This window comes from Corvus kubaryi, unplaced genomic scaffold (assembly GCF_017639235.1).
Source record: "Corvus kubaryi isolate FWS band 111438036 unplaced genomic scaffold, C.kubaryi_AGA036_p1.0 37292, whole genome shotgun sequence".
NCBI lineage: Eukaryota > Metazoa > Chordata > Aves > Passeriformes > Corvidae > Corvus > Corvus kubaryi.
In genome coordinates this window covers 411,315-435,266 of record NW_024581091.1, presented here as the reverse complement: position 1 = coordinate 435,266, position 23,952 = coordinate 411,315, and the positions used below count along the sequence as shown (strand labels likewise).

The 23,952-nt window shown below is 57.1% G+C and overlaps 2 protein-coding genes and 1 long non-coding RNA gene across 6 annotated transcripts; 1 reads left to right on the top strand and 2 right to left on the bottom strand.

The window, feature by feature from the left end:
- Positions 1–4,919: 4,919 nt before the first annotated feature.
- Positions 4,920–18,357, bottom strand: RBPMS (RNA binding protein, mRNA processing factor). Of its 4 annotated transcripts, XR_006015829.1 has the most exons (9): positions 18,231–18,352; positions 12,297–12,374; positions 12,061–12,099; positions 11,874–11,936; positions 11,201–11,351; positions 10,353–10,483; positions 8,574–8,643; positions 7,168–7,273; positions 4,920–6,548 (listed from the first exon to the last, which is right to left on the bottom strand). XR_006015829.1 is itself a non-coding variant. In XM_042026858.1 (8 exons), the coding sequence occupies exons 1-8, from the start codon at positions 18,291–18,293 to the stop codon at positions 6,543–6,545; spliced, it is 576 nt and encodes a 191-aa protein (XP_041882792.1). In that variant the 5' UTR covers positions 18,294–18,354; the 3' UTR covers positions 4,920–6,542. The 4 variants fall into 4 exon arrangements, 3 of the variants coding, with proteins under 3 accessions (XP_041882792.1, XP_041882793.1, XP_041882791.1); XM_042026858.1 differs by lacking the exon at positions 10,353–10,483 and having other exon boundaries at positions 18,231–18,354; XM_042026857.1 differs by lacking the exons at positions 4,920–6,548; positions 7,168–7,273 and adding an exon at positions 8,121–8,198 and having other exon boundaries at positions 18,231–18,353.
- A 144-nt stretch (positions 18,358–18,501) lies between these two features.
- Positions 18,502–20,554, top strand: LOC121663953. Its single transcript, XR_006015827.1, has 3 exons — positions 18,502–19,629; positions 19,775–19,907; positions 20,019–20,554. It is a non-coding gene; the product is annotated as an uncharacterized LOC121663953 (long non-coding RNA).
- DCTN6 (dynactin subunit 6) lies at positions 20,435–22,518 on the bottom strand. The gene is made up of 7 exons (XM_042026854.1): positions 22,433–22,518; positions 22,227–22,291; positions 22,042–22,147; positions 21,320–21,408; positions 21,076–21,123; positions 20,830–20,972; positions 20,435–20,748 (listed from the first exon to the last, which is right to left on the bottom strand). Exons 1-7 carry the CDS (start codon positions 22,453–22,455, stop codon positions 20,650–20,652), a joined length of 573 nt encoding a protein of 190 aa, XP_041882788.1. The 5' UTR covers positions 22,456–22,518; the 3' UTR covers positions 20,435–20,649.
- Between the last annotated feature and the right edge of the window lie 1,434 nt (positions 22,519–23,952).

The following is a 23,952-nucleotide window of genomic DNA, read 5'->3' as shown; positions in this document are numbered from 1 at the left end:
GCATGAGCTCCTCTCTTTTGTGTAGACTTCAGGAGTTGAGTTTTGTTTCCCAAACAAAGATGCTCCCAGCACTCCTTTTTTTCCCAAGACCTCTTAAAGGTCCAGTGGTGGAACTAGAGAACATCTCAGATTACATGAACGTGAGTCTGTTTGCTGAAACCATTTTAGTACCGCTCCAGTCCACTTCAGTCTCTTCACAGCATTATATCCTGATCAGGCTTTTTGCTGAAGTTCAGCTGTTAAAAACTTAAACCTCCTTCATATTCCGCCAGGGTATTCTCTTGTGTTCTGTGTCTGGCAGAATGACTCTCCCAGTGGCCAAAACCACCATGCCCTCAGCTTGCTTACTTTGGCAAAACCCTTCTTCCCTCAGACTGGCATTGCAAAGGGCATCACGTTCTGTCCTGGCAGCCCTGGGCCATTATCCCATTTTTCTCCTCCTTCCCTGGAAGCATCTGCTGTAAACCAGGAAGATGAGGGCACTTGGGCTAAGAACATAGAGTATTTCAGATGGAAGTGGTCTATGGCAGGCACCTTGTTCTCAGGCATTCCAGGAAGGTTCTTTGGCAAACCCATCTCAGTGCCGTCTTTACCTGTCCCTGCCTCTTCCACTCTCCTCAGGCTCCTGTCCAGCAAGGACAGTGTTCCCTCAGCTCCAGTATTTGGTGTGTTGATCCTGACAAGGTTTTCCCTTTTAAGGGACAAGTTGAGTAGCCCAGGTGTGTCGCACCTCTAAACATGGGTCTCTACTAACTTCTCTCCTAAAAGTTGCTCTGACTGAAGTGTTATTCCACCTCCTCCTCCATTCTGATGATCATTCTGGAAGGGGATGGAAAACAGCAGGATTGTGTATGGTTGAATGAGAAAACTGACATAAGGCAATGTGTACCAGAGCTAATCTATAATTCATCATGATCATTCCAGGCTTTTAGAAGGCGGAGGAGAGCGAGGCGAGGGAGCCCTGAGAAAGGGTATGGAGGCCCTGCACGTGGCTGCAGCCAGTGAGGGCTGTCACTTCCGATGAGCACGGGCGGGCGGTGCCAGGCCACCAGGGAGAGCCGCGCTCCCAGTACCTGCTGATGAGGAGGGGTTGCCTTTGCAGATGACTAGAAGCAACCGTGGTGCTGACATCTCATTATTTCCAGCTTTGTTCCTCACTTTCCGGTCGTTGCTAATGTACCAGGCCCAAATTCCTTTGTGTGCTGCTGCCTCAGGGGCCTCTGGCAGCTCCTGTTTCTGGGGGAAGGATGTCCAGTAGAGCCAGTGCTTACTGTTGGCTGGTTTAGACTGGCAAGACTAACCACTGACAGCCATCAGGCAGAGAAGAGCTTGGATCTCAGCCTGCTGGTGCTGCCTTCCTATGGCTGGCAGAGTCAGGGATATGGCAAATCAGGTGGTTTGGGATTCAGTCTCCTCCTGAGGGAGAGAGAGTCTGCTCTGGCACTGTTCCTCTGGCTCTGTAGTATGTTCTGACCGTGTCCGTGTTGTCAGTCCCGTGCAGGCTCTCTGGACACGTCCCTGTAAAGCAGATAAGGAAGATTGGCATCTCCCCAGAAGAGAGGGCTTGCCTGGACACAGCAGGGCTCCCTGGTATTGCATAGCTGTAGCTGTTCTCTTCCCAAATGAGGTGACCACAGCCTGCGCCGCTCCGGTAAGGGCCAGCAGAGCCAGGGAAGCAGTTGGCTCTGCTCGGCACTAGGGAGCTCACACTTGGACAATGTGTCTAGTTTAGGCCTCCCCCTCTATTCAATCCCCGCTCCATCCCTCAGGATGCTGGCTGAAGCTTCCAGGCTGGTCAGGGCTGGGAGCAGAGGGCCTGGGAGGAGGAGTGGGGAGCTGGGACTGCTCAGGGTGTTGAGCAGGTGGCTGGGGGTGTATGTGATCATAAGGTGCAGCGATGTGAAGGGCAGTGAGGAGGATGATGTGGTCAAACGCTTTTGGCAGCCATGGCAGATGACATAATAAGGGAATGTGGGAAGTTTGGCTTGGATATTAGGAAAAAAACAGCTGGTGGGGAGATGTCTCCATCCATGGAGGGTTCAAGTATTGCCCAGACAGGACCAGGATGCCCAGGTCTCCTCTCTTGGTGGCAACAGTCCTGTTGTGAGAGGGAGGTTGGATCAGAGACCTCCTGCAGCCCCTTGTACCCACGTGCTCCTGTGGGTCCAAGCCCTGGTTCCTTCGGTGCCTCCTGGTGTGCTGTAAGAGCAGTTCTTGCTTCTCTCTGGCTTGCTTTCTGCTGCTTTGGCTTGCAGTGGCCTCTCTGTTACTCAACAGCCCGGGAAAAACAGCCATGACTCTGAAAACCCATCAGTGCTTCTGTGGCTGGGATTCACGTGTCGAACTGCACCAGCCTCGTGGGTTGGACATTGTGCAGAGTACAAGCACAGCAGGGGAAAAGGATGGTTAAGGCAGGAGGTTGTCCTGCCATTAAGTTAATTTTTTGACTATATACCTGCACTTCTGGGCTTGCATCCAAGGCCTGAAGTACTTGTGCGGTTTCTTCCTGCCTCCATCAGTTTGGTTGTGTTCTCTATTCCCTCCTGAGCTGGTTATTAATTATGGAGACTGCAGAGATGAAGTCCAGGCTCTGCTAATGGTTGACTTCCCAGTGCTTTAGAGGCAGCATTTCAGGGACCTGCTAATGGTATTTCTTAGCTTTGCTTTTTTAAGCCCCACTGCTGCCTTGGTTTGTACCCCGAGCGAGGCAGGTAGCGGTGTTTAAGTGTTGGCTGGAGCCTGGCTCTCGGGGCAGATCACATCTGCAGCACCCAGCTCATTCCCCTGGGTTGAAATGTCCTCCTTTTCGTGCTGGCAGGGAGAACAGAGTAGCCTTGCCTGGCAGCTCTCAGGCAGTGCAGTGACCCTTGTGGGGTGGCGCCTCTCAATTTCCCCTTTAGGAATCAGGGAACAAATCCATGCTTAGCGCTGTGCCTGGCCCTAACTATCCTCACAAAGCCACCCACCTCTTTGCTTTTACGCACTGGCTTCCCTCACAGCCTGTGTCTCAACCTTTAAAGCTGCCCGGCCAAGCCCTGGTGCTCTCACATCTTTCCTTTCCCAGCCTTGTTATTCCTTCTCCCCCTCTCCCAGGAGCGGCGCTGGGCTTGCTCCTCCTCCCTGCCCCATCCGGGCTGCGGGTGCTGCCTGCCTCGGCGCCGGCTTTGTCTGCCCTTTGCTCTCCCTGGCCTGGCTGGTGCATCTCCATTCCCGTGGCAGGATCCCCTGTCCCTGCTGCTGCCTGACCATCCACCCCAAATTCTCTGAGAGATACGGCTCTCCTTCTCCCACCTTGTTCCCATTTCTCTGCCATTCACTTTGTCTGATCTGGGGAATCAGCGCTGTCTTTTGACTTGTAGACCCTGCCAAGCTGTTCCCTGCCTTTGCAGCTGCTTCCAGCCTGCTGCCGGTCAGCCAACCTCTGTGCAAGGATGCACAGGAAGGAGCTGCCTGCATCCCCCCGCTCCCTGAGCTTAGTCTTATGTTAGGGGGATGGGAAGAGAAAGACTTGGGAAAGCGGAAACAATGAGAGTGCAAGATTTCACTTTGGTTTTTCCAGCTCTGCCTGTTCATATCCCCCAGGACTTAGCCTGGTATCGGATGGCAGCACTGGCCTGGGAGTCCCCGATCCTGTTTTGCAATTCTCCAGTGTCAGCCAGCAGCTCGGGCCTTCCTGTAAGCGCCGCGATGGTCACAGGGAAGGAATGTTCCCCCAGCCGCATGGGGAAAGGTCACCGCGGGCAAAGGGGACGCCGGGGCCGGGCGAGCAGCGTGCTGCTCCCGCCCCTTGCTGATGAGGGCAATGCTCATCAGCACAGAGACAAAAACAGGCTGGTTCATGGGGGAAATTGAAAAAAAAAAATGGTTCAAGAGGTTAAATATTTTGGGCAAGGCCCCACTTCCTTTTGCAGGGCAGTTGTGGGAGCAGATGCCACACTCAGGCAAAGTCCAGGAGGATGTGTGCATGTTTCATGGCTCTCTTAGCTGGAGGATGTTTGCTGCTGAATCTGCTCCCAAAAACATTTGTGTGTCCCTTAAAGTGGTGTCTGGGACAGAGATTTTGGCCAGTTGCTGCTGCTCGGAGCAGCTCTTGGGCTGAGCAGCACTGTTGTGGCTCCCTTCCCTTCCTCCCCTGTGCCTGCCAACAAACCTCTCCCCTGGATGCAACTCGGAAGGAAAGCTGTGAAAGCTGTGACTCGCGGTGGCGGTGGCCACAGCGGGATTAACATCCAACATTAAGGGCTTAACTCATCCTTGCCAGCCGGGGGTTTCAAATAACTGCCGTGCCTCTTCCTTCCACCCTGGAGCTTGTAGCTTTTTTAATCCTGTCCTTTACACCCCGTTTTCGAGGCTGCCTTTGCTAAGCTGGAGCTTGCTCCTGGCACTTTGTTTTTGAAGCCTGGCCTCTTGGCTGAAGCTCCTGGGGGTGATGGTTACGTTTGTCGGGGTGGGAGCAGAGCAGAGAAAGGAGGAGGGATTTCTAGGTTGGGCTTACAAGCCTGAGTTTTTCAAAATTCCCAGCGTGTTAAAAAAAATACAGAGCTAATCTGGCCCTTCGTCTCTAGGTTACGTTTGCCCCAGCCGAGGCTGAGCTCATGGAAAATTGCGTCCTAGCTCCTGTGCTCCCTGCCAAGATTAGTAGGTTTAAAAACTAACCGATAACATCTTTGTAAACTTGGAGTAATTTCTTTAAAGCCTGCTGATCCTTCCAGCCTGGATTTTGGAGCTTTCCTAGATATCCAAGAGAGCCAAACAGGACAATGGCATCTGCCCTGAAAAATCACCCAGGAGCCTCACAGTGCTTTCAACTATTCCCGAGGGAGGAAAGAGGCTGATGTTCGCCAAGGCCCTGAGGGGTGTGTTGGGATCCTTCTCCCTGTTCCTAACCAGATAGACGGCACACAACGACACTCTGCGCGTAACTTATAATAATCACCGGTTTTATTTTTAAAAAATTACAATAGAAAAGTACCTTTAAACATATTTCCAAAAGCAGAGTAGACAATGTGGAAGCTTCTCTCCTCTCCACGAGACAAAGTACAGGAAATAGTTTGCTAAAAGAGTTAGTCTGTCGCTTGGGAACGCTGGTATCGTTCCTTTTAGAGCCGCTCTGAGGTTTGTCTTGGATTTGATTTCTTCTCACATCACTTTTATCAGTCCCATTTTTTACAGAAGACCCCAACGGGACAGTTTCTGATCGTGAAAAATCCCATTTTCTCATCCCCCTGTCCCACCCTGACTGCCAGAATCTCAGCCATCTTATTTTGGCCCACCCACAGGACAAGAGGAAAGAGAAAGGAAAAGGTGATGATGTTTAACGAGGCCACGAACAGCTGGGAAAAACCGGCTATGGCGAGGCCTGGGCAGCAGCTGAGCTCAGTGTTCCCTGCAGCTGGAATGGAGACAGGGGGAAAGGCAATGGAAGGAGAAGTTCTGCGCCTCCCTTTGCAAGAAACCGAAACCTAATAGAGGTCTGGGGTCAGTTTGCTCTGTTCTTTTTCCAAATTCCTCCTGGAGCAAGGAGAACTCATATGTCAAGCAGTCTCTCTACTGGTACTCTATGTCTGTAGAGGATGTTGGCAGCCTCCCTTTCTCATCTTTGCACATGGAAACATGGGAATGCCGTGCAGGGAGCAGCCAGACCAGCGTAACATCGGCACTAAAACCCCAGGCCGGGCCAGGCCAGGCTAGTGCATAATGGGAAGCCCCTCAGGACTTGTGTCCAACCTCGAGGAAGCTGGCAAACCAAGGATTTGTCAGTATGTTCTTTCATACAGCAGTTTACGTTGCCTGTAACAGCTTGAAGCAGTCATGGCAGGAGGAGGAGGAGGAGGAGGAGGCAAATTGTCACCTTGCTACATGTGTGGGCTGTCCGCCCATCCCTGATCCGAGCCGTTGTACCCCACGGAAGCTTTGCACAGCAGCTATGAATGCAGCCCCAAGGTAAAAAAACACCGGAAGAAAGTTCCTGATTGTCCTGCCTGCTTGTCATTTGGTGCAACTGGGAAGAGAACAGTAATACTGTAGTATTTGCAGACGCCTTGCCAGCACGGCCAGAGCACAATTCCTGTGCCAGAGGGAGCACAATTCCTATAAACCCACATCGTGTGTGTCGACATCCTCACACGTGAACATCGTGCCTTTGACATGCAGCTGATGGGCCCAGGGGATAATAAGACTCTTCTGTATGCATCTCAAAAGTCAAGCACAAAACCTGTGGTCCGACCCGGTGTAAGATTGTCCTCCTGAGGAGCTTTGGTACAAAAATACTTGCTCTTGTTTTGGTTTTTTTTTTCCTTTGTTTTTTCTTTTTTTTGTAGTCTGCTTTCCTATGGTTCCGTTTGAAAAGCCTTTTCAAACACTACAACAATGCCTGTCAAACCATGCTTTCGGGAGTAACACACTCTTCCTTACAAATATACAGTGTACAAGAGGAAAATATTATTACTAGGTATGTTTTTCTTTTTTCTTCTAGGAGAGCAGATGTGTGATAGAGGCTGTGGGAAAGTCTTGGAGGAATCCAAACTTGTGTGAGGTTTTTTTCAAGCCTGAAACAACAAAGAGAGGTGTTAAAAAAAAAAAGCAGCTGTGATGGAGGAAAAAGGGCTGTAGTTAATATCTCTTCCTTAGTGGAAGGAAGGAAGGAAGGTAGGAGAGAGGGAGGCTTGTTTTGGATATCCACATCAGGGCCATGCTCTAAGGACAGTTAATTAGCAGGAAAAGGGCAAGGTGGGAAATGCCTGCGAGGAGAGACCGTCTCATCCCAGGCATTAAGAACCCCACTGATCCCACTTTGTTCCTCCCATTGGCTGTAGCCCCTGGGGTTTGAGCTGGGAAGCTGGGAGTTAAGTTCGAGTTGAATTTTGCACTTAAGTGGAATTCAGTCTCTGTTGATCCAAGGCAGGAAGCAAGGACGGAGATGAGATTAGCGGGGGTAATTCAAAGCCGAGAGGCATTCCTTGGCTGTGGAAACTCTCACCCCAGATAACAGTGATAAAGGCGGGAATGGCAGAGCCATGTTTCTGCAGGGCAGCAGCTGGAGCAGCCCCAGGGTCGTGCCAACCTCGGGGCCTATTCCCTGCCTATTCGTTCAGGGATATTGTGTTGGCTTCCCCGCTCCTCTGCCCCCTTCCCAAAGCAGCCAAGTCCACGGGGTTGCGTCCTTACCAGCACACTGAAGTCCTGTGGAGAGCACATCAACCCAGTAGCCGCCTTGGAAGACTCCATTAATACCCACAAGACTGACTGTAGGCCACCATCACACACCTGAGACCTGTGGGAGGACGCAGCGGAGAGTGAGGGACGCTGGCACTGGGGACTGAGGTCAGTGTGCTGTGGGGAGGGGTGATTGCACAGTGACCGGAGTCAGCACTTCCTGAGGGGACAGTTTGCAGGTTAGTGGTGTTCAGCCAAAGATGGGGCTTGGTGATCTCAGAGGTCTCTTCCAACCTAACTGATTCTGTGATTAGCCCCGCCCTGATGGGCTCCAGGCAGCAAATACAGACAGAGCCAGGCCCTCAGCCAAACCCTCACTGGGCTGTGCCCTTCCCAGCTGGAGGAGCCTGGAAGGGAAACAGGAGGTCTCTGACTCTCCATCATCGCCACCCACTGTGGCTCCTGGGCTGGTGGACCTGTTTCAAGGGATTCATCTCCCCTTCCAAAACATATCTCTGCTTACATTTTATCTGGAAACATTGGCGTGTTGCATATTTTTGAAGAACCATTGGTTCCCAAAGCCCTGCTGCTCCCTATTTTTATCTGCTGGACCTAAAATAGTCAGTGAATTCTTTATGGATCCAAGTCTGCGGCCGGCTGCAGCCAGGGCTGGGCCTCCTGCCCTCCCGGCTGAGTGACCTCGCGGCCACAGCACAAGGCCACAGACGCCAGGCAGATGGGCAGAGCAGTCACATGTGAGCATGGCAGCTGATGCCAGAGCTTTGGATCCACTGGCGTTTCTCCACAGGTGGGTGTGAAAGCAGGAGGCTTCCCAGCAGGGATGGTTCCCAGCTAGGATGGTCCAGGCAGGCTGCGATTGCAGGGCAAGCGGTGCTCAGTGTCCACCGAGGCTCTTTTCCCTCTTCCATTTGAGTCCCCTTTGTTTATTTATCCACAAAGGCCAAAGTTATTTGCAGAGCATGTCTTGCAAGGCTTTTTCCATCCAAAGAGGTCCGAGATGGAATGGGATTGGTCCTTCCCTCCTGCTGGGCAGCCGGGTGCTCAGTAAGGCTGTGCTTCTTGTTTTGGCAGCCCCACCACCCCGGGCTGCCTGGATAGTTTTCCCTAAGGTTTAATGAGGTGATTGTGTTGGGGCTGCCTTCTTTTCCATCACAACACCCCCCTCTGGCATGGTGCCTTTCCCTCCAGCCCCAGGACACGTAGGAAAGTGTTGGGGTGAGTCATGGCAGGGACATCCCCTTCTGGGGACAAGGAGAGACTTTGGGTGTCTGCTGAAAGGTGGCCACCCACCCTGAGCTGCTGGAGACCCCGGGAGTCACAGAGGGGGAAGCCCAGGGTAAAGGTGGAGGTGGCCCCCAGCCAGCACAGAAGGATGGGAGCGGGACAGTGGCACTCACCCGGCATTCAGCAGAACTGACGGGACTTCCAGCCCTGAGAACCAGCCTCGGAGGGAGGGAGCCAGCGCATCTGCAAAGACAAGGGGGACACAAGGTGAGAAGGGGGTGGCTGCCCACCCTGGCAAGATCAGGCCTCGTCTGGGCTCCCTTTTCCTGGCTTTTCCCAGGCACAGGGCGGAGGGCGGTTGGAACACCAGCAGTACAGACATCCCAGCGCCAATTCCAATAGTAACACTGGGGCTGAGCACAGCCCCGGGCATCGCTGCTTCCAGCAGGATGGAGCTGGGACAGCAGCACCATGGTCCCACTGAGCAGGAGTGAGATCCTTCTTAGCTCCTGCAAAGCCCACTTGAAACAGGGCAGAAAATACCAGATGGCAAAATTTGGTGTGCAGGCACTCGGTGCTCTGCCAGGTAACTCCCAAGCCATCCCCCCCATCCATCCTGCAGTTCCTGGTCCCGCTACTGTCTGCAGGATCCAGCAAAGCAGCTCCAGTTTGGATGGTGGCACCTGTCTCCAATGCCCCACCACCAAACCCACAACACCAGCAGCTGCACAGGAGGATGGGAAGGTGCCACCACCACCCTCCCCACCATGCTGATATTTCACATCAGATAATACTGCTTTTGTCTAACATCAGGTCTCGGCCTGGGTTTTCCCAAAGGACCCTCAGAGCTTCCATACGCTGCTGTTTCCTTGTCTGTGTGCTTCCCCGAGCAGGGCAGGTGCTGTCTGTTAGCAGTTATTTGACAAGGCAAGTACGTAGCTGCAATAATATTTACCAACGCTCTTCCTATGAACAGCAGGGCCCAAAAAGCTGGAGTTTCATCCAAAGGCTGCGCATGGTTTGTGCACTGAGCACTTTTCCTCACCCTCCTGCTCAAACCAGCCCCTGGCTGCTCCAGCTCCCAGTGATGGTGGCTCTGGACAACCTGGCTCAATCCCGGCGGGCCAAGGCCAAAAGCCTTTGGAATGCAGTTTATCTGGCATCTCTCTTGCCATGCTCTTGTTTCCTCCTGTTCACCACTGAGCTGGAGCCGGCAGCAAGGAGCAAAAGCTGGGATGATGTCCAGTACGGATGCTGAAGAGGTAGCTGCCCTTTCCTCCCTTGTGGCAGGGGTCCCTTCCCAGCACCCCCATGATGCTGCAAGGCTGGCACTGCAAAGAAATCCTCTTCCTCCGCCATTTCCACTTCTCCTCCTCTTTCCCCTGCTCCTCTCCCAGGCAGATGGTTAATTTTTAACAGCCACATGCTGCCTTCGGGGGCCACCGGCAGTGGCAGCCGGCAGAAAGCGCTTGTGACAAGGCAGCACCTCGTCAATAAAAGATGGATCCTCCATTTGCGCTTCGCTTCCCTCTGCTCCCCGTGAGAGCTGCTTGGCTTCGCACCCCATCAACAGCAGGCCACATCCCAGCGATGGTCCAGGGGCAGCCAGGGGTTCTGGAGCCCTCATTGCACACTGGCAGCCAGATGGGTGGTTCGGGGCCAGGAGCACTGGGGATGGTCCAGACCCTGAGAGCATCCCCATCCCTCCCTCCTCCCTCCCCACCTGCCCTACCACGGGCACCAGTGAAAGTAGGAAGGCAGAGAGAGGTGTCTGGGGAAAGGCAGGACCTCTGCCAGCGTTCAACTCCATTTGGGAGCCTTCCCTAAATCTCGGGGAGCGGGGAGTGAGTGCCTGTTAGCCGGGCAGAGTTAGTGGTGCGGCGAGCACCGAGGGGAAGGGGGTCTGGGGTGGGCGGGAGGGTGAGCGGTGGTGGCGGATGGGTCGGAATTACCTGGGCGTGCAGCGAAGCGGGATAGGTGAAAGCAGGAGGAGGTAGAGCAGGTGCTAGTTCCGCTGGGTACAGAGGGTACGGCCCCCACACTTCAGGGCTACTGGGGTAAAGTGCAGGCACTGTGAGCTCATCTGCAAGAGAAGAAGAGGGAGAGTTAATGGTGACCACAGGGCTGCGACCCTCGCTGCCTCCTTCCTTCTCCCCCCAGGCAGGAGCAGAGCTGCCCCTGGAAATGTGTGAGATGCCACCACCAAGAGCCGACCCGCAAAGCCAACACGGAACTCGCCCACTGGGATAACACAGAGTGAGCAATGCTATGGGGCTGGGAGCATTGCTGAGGGAGCCAGGGCTGGGGTCGTTGTCTCCAAGAAGTTCAGTAATCCCAGGGATCCAGCAGAGGAGAGCGTGCAGCTCATGCCTATGTGCAACACCTGAGGTGAGGAGCCGGCGTCTGCGCGAGAGAAGCTCTTCCAGAAGCAGAAACTGCACTCATGGCAGGACATTGCCAAGGTTTCTGCTGAGACCTCATCCTGCTCCCAGGCACCATGCCAGGCTTGCTGTCACCTGTCCCAGGTCCTCTCCAGCACCAGCAGATGCCTTTGGGAACCCCCAGCATGTGCCACCACACAGCAAGCAGGTACCACTGCTTCCAGTTGGACCCGGTATTCCCCTTTGCCACCCCCTCACAGTATTCCTGCTCCTTCCAGCATCCATAGGCCTGGCATGCTACATCCACCCATGATCTCTGCATGACATCACATTCCCAGAATAAGGTGTTCTCCCAAGGATGGGGGCAACCCCAGGTGCCTGCCAACCCAAGCCCTGCCGGCAGTGCAGGGGGTACTCACAGGGCTCCCGGGCGATGAACTGAGGTACGGCGGTGGGGAGAGGGGTGCTGGGATTTGGGGTGCCCACCAGCTTGTTCTTGGCCATCTTGGTGTTGGCCTTGGCAAACTCCAGCCGCAGCGTTTGGGGGATCTCGGGGTCGAAGCGGATGCCCTGCGGGAAGGAAGGAGGGAAGGAGGCACGGCGGGTGGGCGAGCACCGCCGCGTGCCGGCCCCGCAGCAAAAATAACTCCTCGTTATTTATGGGTTTTTTCAACTTCCAGCCCTGAAATGAGCTAATTTGCCGGGCCCCAAGGCAGCTCACATTCCTCCGGCATCTTTAGCATCGGCACCATATTTGGCAGTCGGCATCCCACAAGGCCGAGCTCTTATCCAGAGGGATTAGCGGAGCCAAAAAAAAAGTTTTACATTGAAAATGAAGACAAGGAAAAAAAACAACCCCAAACCAAAATGCAGGGAGAGCTGGGGAGGAATTAGAGAACCGGCTCCACACCGTTCTGCTTGTGACTATTTTCAGGTACCTTCACAGAGTTGCTAAAAGAAAGTGAAATTTGCCATGGGGCCAGCTGGCATGGGAGGTGCACATCCCTGGGGTGAAGGAATTCAGAGAGTATCTGGGGACACAGAAACAAGGGGGAAAGGGAGAAATGGAGTGGCTGGGCCAGGCACACTCACGTTCAGCGCGTTCTTTGCTGCCTCCGCCTCGGAGCGGCTGTCGAAGCTGACGAAGCCCACGGGCTGTGGAGGAGGGACAGGAGGCGTCAGTCAGGCTGGTGGGGAGCAGAGGGGGGAGCCCCTCACCCCAGGGAATGGTGGTACCAGGGAACGGTGGGATGGTTGCCCCATTTGGAGCGGCTCCTACCTGCTTGGATGTGAGTTTGATGAGAGACCCTTCGTACCCCTGCAAGGAAAGGATAAAAAAGGGTGTTTGGTGGAGATCCCCACAATTAAATAGTAATAACTGAACTAACTGACTGAATAAGACTTTCTGAGGAGAACCAGTGGGCTCCCAGATCCCAGCAAGTGGTTTGGGGCCATGAGACTGGGGCAGGGCCAGCCCCGTGCTTTCAGCCTCCCTTTCCCTCCCCAGTTCAATACCTTAAAGGGCCTGAAGAGCAGGTAAAGTTCCCGGGGCTTGATGTCCAGAGGCAACCCACTGACAAAGAGTGTCCTCACCTGGAAAAGAAGAAAGGAGGTTCCTGGGGACCCTCTCTCATCCCTAACTTGATGATACACTACGCTTCCCACAGCCAGAGGGACAATGCCAGCTCAAGGGGAACCTCCTGGGCAGACAAAAGCCTTAAGCCATGCTTGAGTGATGCTGAATTTTTGGGATGGGTGTCCCCATCCTTCAGGTGGACATAGAGGAAGCTGCTAAGGCACCATGGAAAGGTAACAGAGACCTGTCCTCACCCCACCAAGTGCTCTCCAGGACAAAAAACTCGCAGAATCCCAGCACCTTCCTACCCCAGCAAACAGGATTTCTCACTCCCGTGATGCAGGACTCCACAGACAATGCCTATTGTCTCTGTTTAATTGCAGCAGCTCATTAAGGACTGGGAGAAGCAAACTGCCAACTCCTCCTCCTGGAGGAATGGCCCTGGTTTGGAGGGGGTTGGATTTAAGCAGCTTGTCCCTGGTTTGTAAAAGTCACCTTTTAAAGGGGTTTTAACCCTTTCTGGGTGTATCTAATGTTTGTCATGGTGCAGCATTCTCAAACTTGGTGTGTTTGGGAGAAATCCTGCTCCCACCACCCGGAGGGGGAATGTGGAGTTCCTCAGGGATGGGCAAACCCCGTGTGGGAATGGTTTTGCTTTACAACCAGCTCGTAGCTAGGAGAGCAGTGTGGGGAAGTGACCCTGCTGTTCCTCTCCTCATCCCCAAAATCTCATCCAAACACTTTGGGCTGGAGGAGGGGAAAACTTCAGTGTATTTTATTTAATTTTTTTGGCCAGGCACCCTGCCTGCCCCATTCCCTGGGAAAGAGACATGGGAAACAGCCAGAAACAGCCAGCCCAGGCCTATTCTTTTGCTGACATTTCTTCTTTCTCTTGCAGATAAGCTATCTCCCCCATCTCCCAGCCTGGGAGCAGCAAACATTCCTGCTTTGTGGAACAAAACCTCTGGCTGACCTATATCCATTAAATAACAAAAGGTACTCGAGCTGTTTGCACATAGCCCTTGTGTCAACAGCCCTGGTGATACCCATCCTGGGTACCAGCATTATCATCACCATCAGCATCCCTGCGGGTACCAGCATCCAGGCTGGATGGGATCAGCGGAGCAGGGATGTCCTCACACCTTCCTGAGGCAGCGCTGCAGGCAGGCACAGCCGGGGAGCATGTCCCCTCTACTGGGACCATCCCCAGTGGGCTGGAAGCCCCCCAGAGCACCTTAGGAGACCCCTCCCAGTCTTCTGCCTGTCTCCTGAGACCGGGAGTGATGGAGCATCCCACAGTGTTCAGTGCTGCTCCATCCCCCAGTGGAGACACTGCCCGAATTTCTCCTGGCAGGGGCTGGGGAGGGATTCACCTGGAGGATCTCCCCTTGTGTCCAAGAAATTCAACCTAAAGAAAGCAAACTTCTCCTTTGCTCAGGGAAAAAATATTCCCTTTCAGCCAGGTCTGCCTGAGCACGGCTGCTATCCAGGGAATTGGCTCTCCAGACACATCCACCTTCCCAGGTGGGTTTGCATCCCGAGGAGGCCGAGCATCCCTGCATGGTGTCTCCTGTCATCATCCCTGGAGCCATCCCTGGCTTCCTGCCTCTCTTCTCCCTGGGGAGCTTCAGGAAACACCAGAGGCGCTGGCGACTGCTCCGCTGGGGGGGAATTGGGAAAACCTGCTGCCAGTTTGCCGCATCCCTGAAATCCAAACCCTACATGCCCAAGCCCGCCAGACCATTTATCTCCAAAGCAACATGGAAGAGAGACAGGAGAGATGAAAGATCCCAAGGAACCCTCCAAAATTCAGCCCCACAGAGGAAGGGCTTCTCTAATGACTTTGTTTTCTTTGCAAGTTCAAACGCGGGTTGGCCAAGTTTGAATCTGTAAGATTATACAGCGGCAAGAGGGAGAAGGGCTCCGAAGGACCCCCCAGCTGGATTCCAGCCCCAAAAGGGTGTTTGGGGCCTGGGACAGGGGATGGATATGAGCTCCTGGGTGCTCCCCATTTGCACCCTGCAAATGTACCCAGCCCCAGGGATGTTTGAGTAGGTCCTACATAAACAGCATCCTTTTGCTGGGTAACAAGCAGGTGGGACTGGCAGAGCAAGGGAGCATCCTTGGGGATAATCCCAGCAGGCTGGGCAGATATCCTTTTGCCAAGGGAAAGGTTCTAGGCAGAAATATTACTCCTGCCCTTAAATGGAAGGGGAGCTTTGGCCCGCAGGGAGGTGCTCGAGGTTTTCTTGTGCTGAGAGATCCCAGGGATTCAGTCCCCATCCTCTACCAGAAACACTCCTAGGGCAAAATCCTGCCCTGAAGCAGGAAAAAAAAAAAAAGGCTTATCAGAGAAGTTGCCAGGCAGCAGGGAAGTATATGTTCTTCCATAGGGAAGAATTACTCTTTCTGGAAAGTGGATCAGGCATGGCACCTGCTCCCAAAGGAGTCCTGGGATGGAGCCAGACCTACAGCTCTTGAGCAAGGATTAAAGGGCGCTGGAGCATGGGATTCCCCCAGCCCAAACCCCACGGTCTTTTTGGACAGCCTGAGCAGCTTAATTTCAGTTCTGCTGTACAAACATTTTTCAGTTTCTTTTTGGTGGAGCATTTCTTCATTTCTCCTTCTTAAAATTTGGGGTGAAACCAAAGATGTTTTTTAAGTCAGGAGGAGCTCAAAGGTAACCACCTCGACTTCCTTCCATGGGGATGGCAGCTATAGGACTGCTCCAAGTCCCTTTCCACAGTCCTCCTCTGCTCCTGCTTCTGTACCCCACAACTCCCAGATTTGCCAGAGCTGCTGAATCCCACCAGTGTTGCCTCACTCCTGGTTTGTCCCCTCCTGGCTTTTGTTGTCCCAGCAGGAATTCTGCTCTTCATCTCTGCTACTCTCCTCTTCCTCAGAAATCATCCCCCTTCTGGCCTGTCCCTCTCACCTTTGCATCCTACCATCCCATTCTGTTGTCCCCGAATTTCTGCGTCCCGTCTTGGGACAGTTTAAGGGATGCTGGAAAGGGTCTGTGGGGATTTGCTGGGATGGTCAGGGCTGAGGACATGCAAGGAGAGGGAAAGATCTGGGCCAGGAGGTGACTGGGGTCTCCAGAGCATGGGTCAAGGCTGACCCCACCATGGAGAGGTCCGTGATGGAGTGCCAGCAGCCCTCCTCTTCCTCACATGAAGCTAAAAGCCAGGTTTGTCTCCCGAAGGTAAGGAGGCACCAGGGAGGCATTTGCCTGGCTTAGACCCCCATCGATGGCGGTGCCCGCAGGGATGCCAGGTGCCCCAGCGGCCGTGCCCTGCCGGCATGGTCCTGGTCCTGGTCCCGGTCCCCTGCCCAAACCACCCCCGGTAAACGTTAACAGGCCGTGGGGAGGCGGGAGGCGTCCGGGTGATTCATCCACGAGGCATTTAATCGCCTCCTTCAGCCCAGCTCCCGTCCCTCGTCCGTCCGTCCGCCCCTTCCAGCGGGGCTCGCTTTAATTCTCCACCAGCCGATTATCCGCCTGACTGCCCGCCGCCGGGGAGGCACCGGATCCCGGCGGGAGCTGAAGGGCGATGGCACGGGACTGCCATCGAGCCGTGGAACAGGGCGAGCAGGGCTTCCCCTCCCATTCCCGGCAAAGCGGGGTGCTGCCTCCCCCGCGCGGGGTGCATTCCCGCCCCGCCGGGATTAGTCCTGGCATAAATAGTCTCTTGGCTAATGGAGCGTCTTCCTCGGCTGGGTTTAGATTCCCGGGCTGTGTGTACGCATGCCTTCAGCCCGCAAAACTCCCCGACATAAACAAGGCTGAGGCCGCGGGATGCCGGTTCCTCCGCCCGGGGCATGCGGGAGGACCGGGAAAAATCTCCGGCCTCGCCACCCGTAGCCGCTTCCCTGGAGAGTCACGGTTCTCTCACGTCCGGTGAAGGACAGGAGAGGAACAGCCCTTGGGGAAAAGCGAGTCCAGAGCTGCCGGGGCTGGAACGAGGAAGCGGCAGAGGAAAAGGCAGTGAGCAGCCAAGGGAGCAGATGGGAGATTGCAACAGAGCGGAGGAGCGGCGGGATCAGGCGGGGGTCACACACGGCCCTGTCCCGCCTGCAGCTTGCTCCCAAACCCTCCGGACCCCACGCTTCAAGGAGGAAAGGAAGCAGGAGCGCGGGGGGATGCAACCCAGGGGCCACGGGGGCAAATTTTATCCACTCGCTGGGCACATCCCCCCCAGAAACCATCCCTGGGGTCCCCTCCCCATGACACGGTTCCCCCGGGATGAGGGATCTGGCATGGGACGGAGACGAGGGCCAGGAGCCGGGCTCTCCGCAGCCACTCCGCTACCAAATAAGGCCTCCGCCGAGCCTTTTACATGCCGTTCTCGCCCGGCCCAAGTGACGTGACCGCCTTCCCAAATTGTTCTGGCTCCTCCGTGGGGAAGCCCCTGGCCCACCGCTCCCCTGCACGGGGGGGGTCCTTTCCGGGGGGACAGAGGAGAGGCACGGGGAGGCCACCCGGGGTGCCAGGAGCAGGCACGAAGAGCGGGGCTGAAGTGGAGGCTTTTCCCACCTGGCAGCACCCTGCCTGACCTCCCCGGGATGGGGGTTGCTTCTCCCTCTTTACAAAAGGAACAGGAGGCTGGAGGGCAAGCCCTGGGAGGGGGGAGGTGGGACACAGTAGCTGGGCAACCCCCTTCCCCTGCGCTTGAGCAAACAGACAGCACCGGCTCCTCCAGCCTGGGCTGGAAAAACTCCTGCAGGGAAAATACCTGCCTGGCACCAGAGGAGCCCAGCTTGCAGGCATGAGTGGCCATCGCCCTCCTCCTGTGTCCGCGGCACCGTGGGTGTCCCTGGCACCTCCCAGCCGTCCCCTCCGGAGGCTCCCCATGTCCAGCATCACCGGGTGAGGGGCTCCCCAAGGGTCAGCAGCGCAGCAGCCAGCCCCAGGCCCTCCAGGTCCAACCGGGAGCAGAGCGAGGGCTGCCCTTTGCCAGCACGGTACAGGCCATGCTTTTGGAAAAGGCAGCAGGCCTCCATGGATGTCGCCCACTGCCATGCCCAGCCGAGCCACAGCTGCAGCATTATCTCCCACACACCCCGCAAGGCCACCAGTGAAAAAAACTCCCCGTTATTTAGGAAACTTCGGGAAGTTTGAAGCCAGAACCACCTCTGGAATAAGCAAATGAAGGCAGGCGACAGCGGGCGATGGAGCTGCGGTGGCCACCGACCAGGGACCCCAGCAGGGAGCCAGCAGGGACCTGCCAGAGCAGCCCAGCGGGTGGAGGGTGAGGAGGAAGAGGAGGTCTCAGATAGGAATCTTCCCGCTCTCGCCCTCACAAAGTCCAAATTCCCATCTCAAGGTCACGGGCAAAACCAGGAACTTTGCGGCTGGAATGAAGAAAACCAGCTCTCACCGTGGCGGGGTGTGGGGTTGGTCTCCCGTGGGGATGGGAGCGTTTTGGACCTCTTTGGGCTGAGACCCATGGGAATGAGATGCGCGGCCGCTGGATGCACGGTACCCACTGGTACCGGCACCGGCACCGGGGGGAGCCGGGTTTACCCCCCACGGCCCCCGGAGAGATCCATGTCTCGAGTGGGGCTCCCCGCGCCCTCAGCTTCCCTCCGGCGCGGCGGAGGGGCGTGTGCGGGACGCCCCGGGGCGATGCGGGTGGTGAATGGGGGCGTCCCCGGGAACGGGGATGTGCTCCCGCCGCTCGTCCCTGTCGCCCCCGCCGCAGCCCCGGGTACCGGGAGCCGCGGAAGCCGACGGGACCCCCCCGGCGCGGACCCCCCATCCCTCGTGGGTGCGTGGGCACTCGCGGAGCGCAGCCCCCGGGGATCGCGGGTGGGAAGGGGGATGCCGGACCCCCCCCGCCCCAAATCCCCCGTGTGTGTCCCCTCAGTACCTCCTCCTCGGGCAGGCTGGTGTCGGCGGGGCCGCCCTCCCTGTCGGCGGGGACGCTGCTCATGGTGCGACCGGCCAGGCTCCTCGTCCCGCCGGCGGCAGCCGCGTCCGGGCGGGCGGCGCTGGAGGCTGGTCCCGGAGACGGCGGGGGGGTCGGGGCGGGGCGGCGCGGCCGGGGAGGGACGGGGCGGGGGCGCGGCGGAGCGGCGGGGACGGACCGGGGCGCGGGGGGATGGAGGAGCGCAGGGTCGGGGATACGGGAGGTGGGCGAGGGGACGCGTGGCTGCGGGGTTGGGAACGCGGGACACAGAGCTAGGGAGATGGGACAGTGCCGGGAACATAAGACACAAGGCTGGGGACACAGGACAGAAGGCACAGGACACAGAGTTGGGAATACGGGACAATGCTGGAGACACAGAACACAGTCTAGGACATGGGGTTGGGGATACCGGATACAAGGCTGGGGACACAGAGGACAAGGAGATGGACCCAGTCTCAGGGACATGGGACCCAGGCTGGGGGTATAGGACAGGGCTGGGCAGATGGGACAGAGTCCTGGGACGTGAGACATGAGACATAGGCTGGGGACACAGGACGCAAGGTTAAGGATACAGGACAAGGACACAGGCTGAGGACATGTGGCACAGTCCCAGGGACGTGAATGCATCAGGGCTGTGGGGCAGAGGAGGGGACAGTGCTGGGGACACCCGATGCAGGGCTGGGGGCAGTGGAGGGACCAGTGGGGATTCATCACCTCAACCAGCCCCACCTGGGGGCTCAACCCCTCCCTGCCTGGCCCGGGGACTGCATTTAGGCTTCATGCTTAGGCTGGGATTTTGCTGAGTCTGTGCTGGGCCTGGTATCGTGCACACCTCATTCTAGTGCTCGGTGTCGGGTCGTTCCAGCCCTGCACAGCCCCACGGAGGGGGCTGCGGTCCCGCAGGGCTGCACCTGGCTCTGGAGCAGCGTGACGGAGACCCTCGGAGTGGAGACCAGCAGCTGTGTCCAGACCAGGTGCTGCCTCCGCACAATGCTCGGGGACCGGAGGTGACGCCGGGACATCCTGCCCATGGCACAGGGCTCGTTCCCAACGGGCACTTAAGGTCACGGCTCGCCTTTCTGCAGCTCACCGCCCGAAACAGACCTGGGGGCAGCTGCCCACGTGTCCTGCCGGCTGCCCAGGGGACACAGCCTGGCCACCCACAGGTTTGCAGCCTCCCCGCAGCAGCGATTTACAGGGCAGAACCTCTCGTGACGGGAGGAGGTGGAAATGAGCTGCGCCAGCTGGATTTGTGGGAGCGGGAAGTGTCTGGCTACAAGGGCAGCTGACTCCCAGAGGGAATCTAGAGCACAGGGACTGATCTAGTCACCCAAATCTGCTGAAGCCTCTGGCTTTCGGGGTAGGTTTTCAGCAGAGGGAGAATGTGGAGATGCGTTTTATCTCCCGTTGTTTCCTCCCCCTCCACGGGCATGTCCACAAAAAGCTCTGGCTGGACAGCAGGCGAGACAATATTCACACTATTCACAACCCTTATTTGGACTCAGCTTTGGGGAAGAGCTGCAGTTCCCCATCAGCGCCGGAACCCAGTTTGGAATCACAAACCGGAAAAAGGGGAGGTTTGGAATCTTGGTAGCCATGAAACTGGACTTGGAGTGAAAATCCAGTTGGCTCCAGCGGGTATTGCGCCGCTTCCTTGCCTTGAAACCCCTGGTCCCAACCCAAAGCCCCATGTCCTGGGCTTCCTCTGTGGTGGTTGCTGATGCTCTCCCCCATCTCTCTTTCCTACAGGAATTTCTGCTGCAGCATCGATGTCCATCTGTGCTGGGACACGACGCTGGACTGTGTCATCCAGGGATAGAAGGGGAAGTTGTGAACAGCTAGGGACTCTGGGGGGATGGCTGGGAAGCATGGCGAGTCCCGAGGCTCCAGTGGAACGAGTGGAGAAGGTTCAGCTCTGCTCTGGGTCCTCTGGGAGGGAATCCGAGCAGGGAGCAGCCTTCGGGGGAAGGGGCAGAGGGTGGCACCGGGTCCGTGGAGCCTTTCCCGGCCCAGGGTCCGCGTGGATTCGGGATGCGGTCCGGGACCCCCGCGGAGCGCGGGGTCACATCGCCCTCTGCCGGCGCGACGGGGGAGGCGCGGGGAGGTGGCACCGGGGGTGACCCAGGCACCGCACCCCGCACAGTCAAAGGGCTGCGGTTCCCTCGGACGGCAGAACGGGGGATATTTTATTCCCAAAACAGCACGAACAATAGAGTTAATGCGTGAGAGACAAGAGACTCAAAGCAGGTCCGAGATTCCCGGTGAAGATAAATAAATGACACAAACAAGCAAGAAATGGTTTGATGGAATGAGGGACTTCCCGGAGCGTGTAGCGCTTCCCAGGACCAAACACCCGGCACTGGAAGCAGCAGGTGGATGCTCAACTCTTGACAGGCGTGGACGGGGCTTTCATGGTCTTCTTCAGGTGGTGGTAGTTGGGCAGGATCTTCATGAGGAAATCCAGCTGCAGTGTCTGGGGCTGGAAAGGGAGGCAGGCGAGGTGAGGGAACAGGCTCAGGGGGGCGGGAGGTGACAGCGTGTCCCCGTGTCACACACGCACCTGTGGCCGCTCGGTCTGCACGCGCCGCAGGCAGTCGGCCCCGTAGATGACGGTGTTCTCCGGGATCACCTCGTAGGTGTTCACGTTGCAGCAGGCCCCGATGATGCAGCCGCTCGTCAGGATCACATTCCTGCCAACAAACGCTGCCAGGGAGAGGGAGAGAGGGGAATCCCTGTGAGAGTCATCCCCACGGTGTTTACAGGAGCAAAATCTCAGCAGGGCCGAAGGCGATAAGCTGAGAATTACCTTTGGATTCAATGACGTTGTTGTCTCCCACCTTCATCGCCTGGGAATCTACAGGTCTGGGTTAAGTACAGCTGTAAAATGCTTTGCTTTTTTTCAACAGGTGAAAACCCCTGATGCCATTTTCAAACCACCACCCAGCCCACCCTGGGCTATTTGAACCCCGACAGAGCCCACAGATGCTTCCCCCTGGAGGGATCCAGAAGCACGGTGTGTCTGGTGGTTTGTCACTGCACAGCAAGGATACAGCACCCGACCTCAAAAACATTGTTGGTGCCGATGACCATGGGCTTGGGCTCCACATTTTCGCTCTCCGGGGTTATATTTTCTGGATACCTGCAAGAAGGAAGAACACATTTCCATGTCTGAGATCAAGATGCCAGTGTCCTGTGTGGCAGCTCTGAAGCCACAGATATCCCACCCAATTCAGCTGGACTGTGGGAATTTTGAGACTATTTAGGATTAGGATTCCTCTACTCTGTCAGCTTGAGAAAGATTCGGAGGGGGGACTTAGCAACCATTCAGTTGCTGATGAAGGGGGCCTACAGGGAAGCTGGAGAAGGACTCTTTCTCAGGAAACTGGAGTGACAGACCAAGGAGTAATGGGCACAGACTTAAAAAGGGGAAATTTAGGTTAGATAAATGTAAGAAAATCTCGTCTGTGACAGGGAATATGTTGCCCAGGGCAATAGTGGCTGCCCCAATCCTGGAAGTGTTCAAGGCCAGGTTGGACGGGGTTTGGAGCAACCTCGTCTAGTAGAAGGTGTCCCTGCCTGTGGCAGGGGGGGTGGTATGAGATGATCTTTAAGGTCCCTTCAAACACTTAACATTTGATAATTCTGTGATTCTATAGCTTCTCCCCAAGCCATAGTGCCACACATATACACAAAACCACGAAATTGGGTGATTTTTTTTAAAATAAACTCTACCTCCCCGGGGGTTTAAGCCCCCCCCGGGTGTCGCACGGACCCGTTGATGATGAGTGCCTGCTCCTCGATCAGGTTCCCTTCTCCGATGATGATGGGCCCCGCCTCGGCGATGATGCGGGCCTTGGGATGGATCACAGTCCTGGGCCCTGCGGGGACAGCCCGGCGTCACCCCGCGCCCGCACCCGGCGGGGGGGACAGGGCCGGGGTCGGGGACAGGGCCCTTACCGATGGTCACGTCCCCGCGGATCTCGCTCTCCACGCACACCACGGCTCCCGGCGCGATCTTCACGCTGCGGGGAGCGACGGGGCGGTCACGGGGGATCCGCCCAGGGACCGGGCGGAGATGCGGGGAGGGGACGCCGCGTCCCGGGGTGGTTGTGGGAGGGATCGAAGGGAAACCGGGAGGGATCGAGGGGGGGAGCGGGACTCACCTCTTCTGCGCCTTCTCCGCCATGGCGGCGGCCAGCGACGCCTGCGCGGGGCGGAGCTCCGGGGCTGCGCGGGCGGTCCCGGCCCCGGCGGCGCCACCGCCCGGCCCCCGCCGCTCCTGCGGGAGCCCCGGCAGGTGCTGGGCTGGCACCGCCCGCCCCAGCTGAGGAAAGGGGCTCGGAAAGGGATGAGGCTGAGCCGGGCACCTGGAAACAGAGACCGAGGCCCGTGTTTGGGGGCTCAGAGAGGGTCCTGCGTGTTCGTGCTTGAGAAACAGACACCAAGTCCCATGTTTGTGGGCACCAGGCTCATTTGGCCTGTTTTAGGGTCCTGAAATAAATAAATCAGGCTTTTTTTTTCCCTCAGAAATGGAGACAAAGTCCTGTGGGGGTGGGTTTTTTTTTGGGGGGGGGCTTCAAAGTGCTGCGTTGTTGGCCCTTGGAACCAGCCCCACCTGGGCAGTCTTAGGGCTGCGAAACAGCCTCCAGTCCTGTTTGCGGAGGGCGAAAGGAGGCTCATCCAGGCAGTTTAAGGCTTTGCTCACTGAGCCCAAACCCTGAGTTTTGGGGCTCGGGACAGAGCCCAGCCAGGTGAGGGGTACCGGCCCCGGGGGGCAGGGCCACGGAGCGCGGGGCGGGGCCGGCCCGGGTGAGCGGAGCGGGCTCAGGTGTGCGGGGCGGGGCGGGGCCGGCCCAGGTGTGCGGGGCTCCAGGGCGGCTGCGCGGGGCGGGACCGAGGGCATTTAAACCCCGGAAGGGGCCGCCGCCGCCATTTGCGCCTTCAGGACGCGGTGGGGGCAGCGGTGGCGGGTCTGGGCTCCTTTGGTGGGGCCCAGGTGAGGTTCCCCTCTATCCCTGTTTCCTCCCCCTCCTACCCCTTACCCCTCTCCCCCTCCTCCCAAGTTCCCCATTCCCTCTCTCTGCCCCGCTGTGCACCTCGACCCCCCACTCCTTCCTTCCTTCCTTCTTTCCTCCATTCCTTCCCCCTGTTTTCGCTGTTACCCCATCCGAGCCCCCCTCTACTCCCCCTCTACGTCTCATACCTACACCTTCCTCCCCCACACCCGGCCTCCCTCTATACCCCTTCACTCCTTTACAAACCCTGACCCCTGCCTCTATTCTTCTCATCCTCCCTGCCCATCTCGACGCCGGCTCCCCTTAACCTCCCTCATGCTCTCCTGTGCCCCCCTCTACCCTCGCTGTCCCCCTTATCCTCCCTCTCTCTCCCTTATTCCCCTTCCCTGTTTCCCCGCAGCCGCGGGGTTCGGGGCGCCGGATAATAAAGCCCAGAGGGCCGGAGCCCGGCGCCCCTCGCTTGAGCCCCCACACGGGGCCGGGCCCGCTGTGCGGGTCCCCCCATGCAGTTCACAAACACCGCCCGACACCGCCGGGGCGCCGGCTGTCCCCACATCACACTGGGGGCTCCCGGGGGGGTCGGGGGGTTTAGGATGGGCCCCCTCCTCAGGAGGGGGTCCGGGGGGGTTTAGGATGGGCCCCCTCCTCAGGAGGGGGTCCGGGGGGGT

Excerpts from the sequence above, each read along its gene's own strand:
- RBPMS (XM_042026857.1), bottom strand. The coding sequence starts at position 18,293 with ATGAGCAGCGTCCCCGCCGACAGGGAGGGCGGCCCCGCCGACACCAGC. Across the intron at positions 11,352-11,873 it reads CAGCAAAGAACGCGCTGAAC|GGCATCCGCTTCGACCCCGA; the intron begins GTGAGTGTGCCT and ends TCCTTCCCGCAG. Across the intron at positions 10,484-11,200 it reads GTTCATCGCCCGGGAGCCCT|ATGAGCTCACAGTGCCTGCA; the intron begins GTGAGTACCCCC and ends CTTCTCTTGCAG.
- DCTN6 (XM_042026854.1), bottom strand. The coding sequence starts at position 22,455 with ATGGCGGAGAAGGCGCAGAAGAG. Across the intron at positions 22,292-22,432 it reads GCGGAGAAGGCGCAGAAGAG|CGTGAAGATCGCGCCGGGAG; the intron begins GTGAGTCCCGCT and ends CGCTCCCCGCAG. Across the intron at positions 20,749-20,829 it reads TGCAGACCGAGCGGCCACAG|CCCCAGACACTGCAGCTGGA; the intron begins GTGCGTGTGTGA and ends CTCCCTTTCCAG.